General features: G+C 35.2%; 1 protein-coding gene and 2 long non-coding RNA genes across 3 annotated transcripts; 2 read left to right on the forward strand and 1 right to left on the reverse strand.

Annotated features, from left to right (window-relative positions):
• The first annotated feature begins 777 nt into the window (after positions 1–777).
• Positions 778–1,989, forward strand: LOC110919761 (ervatamin-B). The gene is made up of 2 exons (XM_022164020.1): positions 778–1,210; positions 1,403–1,989. The coding sequence occupies exons 1-2, from the start codon at positions 778–780 to the stop codon at positions 1,987–1,989; spliced, it is 1,020 nt and encodes a 339-aa protein (XP_022019712.1).
• A 507-nt stretch (positions 1,990–2,496) lies between these two features.
• Positions 2,497–4,182, reverse strand: LOC110917751. Its single transcript, XR_004883951.1, has 2 exons — positions 4,069–4,182; positions 2,497–3,120 (listed from the first exon to the last, which is right to left on the reverse strand). It is a non-coding gene; the product is annotated as an uncharacterized LOC110917751 (long non-coding RNA).
• A 1,414-nt stretch (positions 4,183–5,596) lies between these two features.
• LOC110916583 lies at positions 5,597–6,166 on the forward strand. Its single transcript, XR_002579857.2, has 2 exons — positions 5,597–5,739; positions 5,886–6,166. It is a non-coding gene; the product is annotated as an uncharacterized LOC110916583 (long non-coding RNA).
• The last annotated feature ends 1,894 nt before the right edge of the window (positions 6,167–8,060 follow it).

Consider the following 8,060-nt stretch of genomic DNA (forward strand, 5'->3'; position numbering starts at 1 on the left):
TGTATATGTGTTGGATAGTTTTAACCATATATACTTATCATGTTTCTCATGAAAACAAGTATATATTAAATAACCGTCAAATGCTTTGATACTCATGAAAACAAGTATTAAATAATTGTGAATTGTGAATGTGTTATATGAACATATCAACATAATAAGTTAAATTGAGTTAATTTTGTCTGAGTTTATGTTTAAGTTCTATAGTTAGTTGAGATTTTAAACATTCGAGGTAAATTGTCAACTCCCCGATATAACACACGAATTCTCCACTATAATATTAACATATTACATACAATCAATTTGTGTACAAGGTTAATTAAATTTCACGTTACTAAATCTTTCCAATAATTAAGGGTATATAAAAATGAAACAATTTCATTTAAATACTATCAACATATTCTCTAGTCTACAATAGTGTAGTAAGCGTATATGATGAAACTAATTCAGTTAAATATCAACATATTCTCAATCATATATAGTGTCCATCAAATATTAACTAAGATTCAAAAAGTATACATTCTAGGCCTAAAACAAAGCTGTAATATCACATAATCTTTCCTTAAAATGACTAGGCTGATTACTGCCAACTCATTTTATCAATCATCACCAAGATTATGGGGGCAAAATTTACGCATTTCCTCTAATATGAAGCTTACCTCACATAGATTAATATATGCACACCCCTCACTTGTATAAATACCTCACATAGGTTAATATATGCACACCCATCATTTGTATAAATAAACATTTTACCATCACTCAAAGCAAGAGTAATCCATGGGTTTGCCACGTGAAAGAACACTAATTCTTTCTCTTGTAGTTCTTGGCATGTGTTTGTGTCAAATCACATCAAGAACTCCAAGTGATACACACATATCACAAAAACATGATCTATGGATGGCTCGATACGGTCGTGTGTACAAAAATAATGCTGAGAAGGAAATGCGCAGCAACATTTTTAAGAATAATGTGGAGTTTGTCGAATCGTTTAACTCATTCGGAGATCGGTCATACAAGCTGGCTATCAACCATTTTGCTGACCGAACGAAGGATGAGTTAAAAGCCTATGCTACTGGGCACAAGGATCCAGTTGATTTGAAATCACATGTAGAAACATCGTTTAAGTATGAAAGTGTGAGTGAAGTACCAGATAGCATGGACTGGAGGGAGAAAGGAGCTGTTACTGAAGTCAAGAATCAAGGCACATGTGGTAAATCAATATTCAAAACCTAATTCTACATTTTTTTGAAACACATGTTAATGTTATGAGAATTAAAATTTGGTCAAGCTGACCGTTTAATTTAATTAGGAAAGTGATTATTTTCTCAAAACCAACTATTTATTGGCCATATGGTGATACTTTTTTATTATAATTTTGTATTCGGTTTTCAATTTTTAATAGGAAGTTGTTGGGCATTTTCAACAATCGCTGCGGTGGAAGGAATTACTCAACTTACAACCGGCAAATTGATGTCACTTTCTGAGCAGCAGCTTATAGATTGTAACCGAAATGATGCAACTGGCGGATGTAAAGGAGGAAATAAGGAAAATAGCTTTGCATATATTGTGAAAAATGGCATAAACAATGAAACTGGTTACCCTTATCATGCGGCAGATGAAACTTGCATCTCGGCCAATGAGGCATCCCGGGTAGCCAACATTACTGGTTATGAAATTGTACCAGCTAACAATGAAACATTATTGTTGAATGCTGTGTCCCAACAGCCTGTATCAGTTTCCATAGATGCAAATGCTGATGAATTCAAGTACTACTCGAGTGGTGTTTTTACAGGTCCTTGTGGTACAAATTTAACCCATGATGTTACATTGGTTGGGTATGGAACATATGATGGTATCAAGTATTGGTTAGTGAAGAATTCATGGAGCAAAGATTGGGGTATTGATGGATATATGATGATGCAACGCGATGTGAAAGCCGTTGAAGGACTGTGTGGAATCACAAAGCAAGCGTCGTTTCCAACAGCTTAATCGTTCGTTAATTATGCTGATTAGTGTTGAATATTAATTTGGTAGAGTTGTATTTGTTTAACTTTTGAATGTTTACCTAAGTACTTGAAATTAATTTCATAGTTATGCGAATCTTTGATGAATTGAAGCAATTATTAATCCTTTTATATGGTCATTTGTACAAAAAAAACTTTTATAACTTTTAAGTTTCTTTTAACACACACAAGTTACAAAACACTTTAAAATTACACATAAAAACGTGTTATCTAACTAACATCTTCGCGTGTAAGAAATGAGCCCAGTTAGAAGTAACATCGCAAATGTTTTCGATGTGTGCATAAAATATTAGTGTACTTCACTAATACATTTAAGATATGTTTTGTATTAGTATTTTATATACATGTAGAATAAAAATTGTAACGACCTTCAGGGACTTTTAAGGTTGTTTTTCTTGTAAGAGCCGAATTTAGAACTTTTATATCCGGTGCTGACCCCTCCCAACCGGCTAAAACATAATGAAACTTCATATTAAACGAACAAGCAGCAAGAACGCTTTGTTCATATTAAACCCACTATTACTGGAAAATGTGTGCCGTTAACAGCTCGCACACAATCCTATTACATTACAGACAACAAATATGATCAGAAGTGCGTTACTAATTTTCAACCAATAAGTAACTTATAGACGCTAATTCAGTAAAATACTAAAATTACCATGAAATAAGGGTAAAATCTCGGATCGTCTTGGATTTCTGGAGGAATCTCGGAGCCTGGAGGTTGAAAAAGTCAATAATTGCGTTTAGTACATTGTTGAAATGACGACTAATGGTTTCACCCGAGTATCTAAACAGCTCTTGTACTGCACGAGTACGTAGGTTATGGCCGATAATGAACAAAAATATGGCTAATTGTTCCTCGACTTTTATTCGGCTAGTGTGGCGTAAGAGACCTTTAGCTTTTAACTTGTCACACAGTTTATAGAACACATGTTTTTCCATCCGGAAATTCTCTAGAAAACGCTCGTTAGAACCGTTGAGAACTTCATCTACAAACTTTGTACCGTTAGCAGAGGTAGGAGTCGATTCGTTGCCTGTGGATTTCTCGTTAACATGATCCTTTTCGTCATCGGAGCTCTCCATGGCGCACAAAATCCTGCACTACGTTAAAATTACAGGCCTGGATTATGATTTATTATTATGTCCGTAATGTAACTCTAAAAAACAAATTCAAGAATTGACTAACTAGTAGGGATGCAAACGAACCGAACGTAAAACGAACAATTCGTGAACCGACGGGAAGTTCGTTTGTGTTCATTCGTTTAATAAATGAACGAACACGAACAAGAAATTTCGTTCGTTTAGTTAAATGAACGAACATGTTCATTTGTGTTCGATGGTTCATTAGTGTTTTGTGAACATTCGGTAACGTGTTCATTTGTGTTCGATAGTTCATTAGCGTTATTAATATTTTAGTTAAAATTTTAAATACTTCAATATTCCCACAAATAAAACATTTAATAAGTTTTAGTGTATTATATATTTTGTTCATGAACATTTGTTTGTTTGTGTTGGTTTGTTTTCATTTGTGTTCATGAACATTTGTTTGCGTCCGTTACCTAAAATTAACAAACGAACATAAATTCTCATTCTGTAAGTGTTCATGAACACTTGATGAACACATATATTGTCTTAACAAACGAACACGAACAGTGTTCGTTCGGCTCATTTGCAGCCGTACTAACTAACTAGTGCAATCATGTAATGGTCTCAAAAAGGGACACCACAACTTTAATATCAACCCTAACCCTTTTCAAAACAGAGCAACATTATCTATTTTTGAGGTTAATTGTGATTAAGTTTAACAAAGTTAGCAACTTTATTACTCAAAAGAGCATATGAATCTGCTACATCAACATAAGTAAACTCATAATAATAATAATAATACCATAACAAATTGGATTGGAGAGTAGAAATAAAAGGGCAATTTGAAAGTAAAAAGTAGAGATAAATGGAAACAAAACTTGAACCCGATTAGATACAAGTAGACACCATAAGGAAGATCAGTTGATATATGAAATTAGGGGGAAATGATTAAACGTACATGATACGATGAAAGGGGATAGACAGAAACAGCTAGGGTTTCGGTTACGCCGGAGCCAGGGAGAAGAAGACGGTAAAGCCACACATAATCACCTTTCTCGTTGTTCCCTACCCATGGAATGGAATTATTTTACTTGATACATTAATGCCCGCATAGTGCTAGTTGTTTTGTAAAATTTCACCTTTGCCCCTCAACTTTTGAAAATTACACCCGTATTCTCTATGGTTTGTCAAGTTGTTACTCGGATATTCCTAGAGTGGATGGCCGTTAGTTTTCACCGTTAAGTCTATATAAAATTACTAAAATGCCCTTACTCAAGAAAAACAATAATCTTTTTATTTATTTGTGGGACCCACCCACCACTACTTCATTTTCAACCCCTGTTGACCAACTTCAGCTTACTCTGTGCCGCTCTGGCTGCTTACCAAACCTCCACATACGATCAACTCTCTTGGATTCTAGTTTCTCTTTCAACTTCTGCAGAGTCTGCTTTTCAAGACTTACAAAAAGCTTATTTATGATTATCAAAATAAGGATTTGTTGGTGGAGTTGATGCCCATAGTTTTGCCTTTGCTGAAATCGAGTATTAAGGAGAGTTCAATTGATAATGACGGTGATGAGGCTTCGGCTCGGGTTCCGGTTGCTTATGTTGTTGTTGCTGCTTATCAGTTTAAATGGTTTGTTACACAGGTCTTGTCTCTTGCCCTAATTTAAATAAAAAACTAGGGTAGGGTTTAAGATTATATTAAATTTATATTATGTCACACAAATTGATCTTCAGATGCTAGATGCTGGGAAAACTGTGTTCCTTGATTATTCCCTGTGCACTCACTGCACTTGATCATTGGTCACCCCAAGTCAAAGTAAGTACCTGATTTCTGGTTCTTCAATATCATACACACTATGTGGTAATCTTGGTTTTAAAAAGAGCAAGGCGCGCGCTTCATGAAAGCAACGCATTCCTAATAAGTTATCCCTTTGCTTGTTTTATTTATCAGTCACTGACAGATCTTAGTTTTGATCAACTTTGACCTATATGCATGGTTGTAAAAATCTCGACTAGTCTCCGATTAGTCGCCGATTAATCGGTAATCGGAGGTTCATCGATTAATGGCCGATTAATCGCTAAGCGGTCAATGATGGTCTTATTTTCGCCAAATTTTGGGCAAATCCTGATCAAATTTCAACCAAACCATATAAATTCTTGCAAATTACTTTTAAAAATGGGTCAACGAGGGGTTAAGACATGACTACTATTAAAAACTACATATAAAAATGTGTTTGTATATATATATATATATATATATATATATCTATACTATCTATATCTATATCTATACTATATATAATATACATATCCAAAGGACTTCTTAAAGTTATTAAAATTTCCTTAAAACACCCTTAAAGCATGATGTACAAGTGTTTTAAGCATTAGAAAACATCCATTTCCACTTATACCCTTCAACTAAAAAAACACGGATACATCAGGGCACCCTCATTTCAAAACATTTCAAAATGCCCGCTTCCCTGCTCCTCTCTCTCTCTCTCTCCCCCCGGCGATTCCATATCTGGATCTGGATCTAGGGTTTTTCTCCATCATGTTTCTACTACTCCAATTGCTCATGGAAATCATTGGAATCAAACTCAAGTCTAGGTTTTGAAATTCACGGAGTAAGTGCTTTTCTAGATTTTGTCCAAATTCATTAGAATTTTATATTGTAGATCTAGGTTTCAAACTTTTGATATGAACCGATTTCGTTGAGGTAATTATTGTTTGGATCTGTAATATGAAATCCGTACCATTTGTTTTGTTACAGGAGTTGAAGATGATGCAAGCTGTTGTTTTAATTGGTGGTGGTTAGCAACGATAGAGATGGTGGTGGTCTGCGGCTTGTGGTGGTAATGGTTAGCGTCAACTGGTGACCCAACCTAGGGTTTAGAGTTTCGACCAGATTCTTCTGGTAGCCCTATCTTGGGTTCTGACCATAACCCTAATCCGGTGAAAGTTGTAGATCTGGTCAGTAAGGGAATGAAAACGAATTTCGTGTTGTGTGGTACTGTATCTCTCATTTCACCATTTTTAAAAATTTTTAAGTTATAGCAAAAGATGAGGTTTTAATTTTAGCTAAGGTTCATAAAAAATTCATTAGAGATGATGGGGTTTTAGTTTTTGAAATGGGGGGTTTTGGGTTTAATGGGGTTTTAGTTTTTGAAATGGGGGGTTTTGGGTTTAATGGGGTTTTGAAGAGATAGCTCAAAGGTAAATATTTGGGTCCTGTCAAAACGGTACACCTTTTGTTATTAAGAAAAGAGTCCCACAAGGAGATCCACTTTCCCGTCCTTATCGCCATGGAGGCATTAGGGGTTCTTATTTATAATAGCCATGGAGCCATTAGGGGTTCTTATTGCCAGGAACAACTTAAATGTGATTATAATTATTTTTCTTTTGATATATTCCTGGTCTTTCATGCATGTTTATTCTTGGATTTTGTTATAAAAAGTGTTAGGCGCTCCGGAGTTTGATGATATTTTACCAAGTCGGACTTACTTTGAGAACAAGGATCCTGCTGAACAAGAGTCACTGATTTTTTATGTTCATGATGTGACCGCAAATGCAGCTTGTGTTATTGATGTCTGCATGCTAAGAGATGCAGAATCCTCTACTGTTGATGGAGATAGTTTGAATCCACATGTATGCTTATACTGCTATATGAACATGTAATGTCATATTAGCCGTTAACTGCATTCGACTTTATATTTAATAGTATAAATTGCATATATATGTTGGTACACCAATAACCAATATCATACTTGTATGCATTCAACCAGATTGAAACACCAATTTTAGTCTACTGAAAATTTGGTGGTTTACTAAATTAAGTCACCAAAGCCTGGATGCGATTGGGGGGCTGTTTGGTGAGCGGGTCAAGTTGGTTAACCAGGCCAGTCACGGTCTGATCAAACCATCAAACATGTTGGGTACTTTTTTATTTGAATATACTTTTAATTGATAAAACCCACATTATATATGTAGATATCATGGGCCACCACAAGTAATATTTGATATCATGGGTCACTTGGGGAGGACCATAAGCTTAATGAAGTTTTTGTTTTTTTTTTTAGAAAATTTAGTAGAATCCTATAGTTATTATTAAAGCTAAAGAAATCAATGAATGCCATTTTTTGCAGGATGAAAAATTGCAGAGAAGAGCCGGGGGCATTTAGTGCAGAGTAACCGTATGCATCTTAGACTGAAGTTCAGCCCGCACATGGTAAATTTGCAGCTTTCGACTATTTCTCATGTTTCATTCTGATATTGATTGAGTTACCCTTGCAGGAAGTCGATCCTTGTGAGGACTTGACTGATAATGACATACTAAACTGTTATGCCATGAGGTTAAGCTGGAGCTTCATATACGGATGAATGGGTCAAACGGGTCAGATGTGTTGCAGCACTGGGTCATTTGTTGCTAGGGTTGTTTTTAAGTTGTTTTCTACACGTTCAGGTGGTGGGGTTTTAGGTACTAAAAGTCTCGTGAGTCTCCATTGTATGCAGGTTTTAATTTCAACTTGTGTATACATATAGTTATGGGTGGAAATGGGTAGGCTCGGTAATGTCTTTTATAATTTTTCTATTTTTTTAATCTTTATTTTATTTAGAGCAAAACGGATCTGATGCTAATAGTTGTATTACAGCCTTTAAAGAAAAAAATGACAACATGTTAAGCCTTAGACCTATGTTGTCAAAGACGCAAGGCGCAGGCGAGGCGCATAGGCCTCGCCTGGAGTCTAGGCGCATGGCGCAAAAAAAGCGAGGGCTTTTTCAAGAAAGGCGCCTATAGAGGAAAAAAATTAAAAGATATTTTATGCTTTGAAAATTAACACAATTCCACATATAAAATAAAGAAACTATTATAAAAGCCATTAGTTTTGGGGTTTTAATTTTAAAAAAAGATGAGTATGGTCTGGTGGTGGCTGATTAGAATAAAAAG

Source organism: Helianthus annuus, chromosome 16 (assembly GCF_002127325.2).
Source record: "Helianthus annuus cultivar XRQ/B chromosome 16, HanXRQr2.0-SUNRISE, whole genome shotgun sequence".
Lineage (NCBI taxonomy): Eukaryota > Viridiplantae > Streptophyta > Magnoliopsida > Asterales > Asteraceae > Helianthus > Helianthus annuus.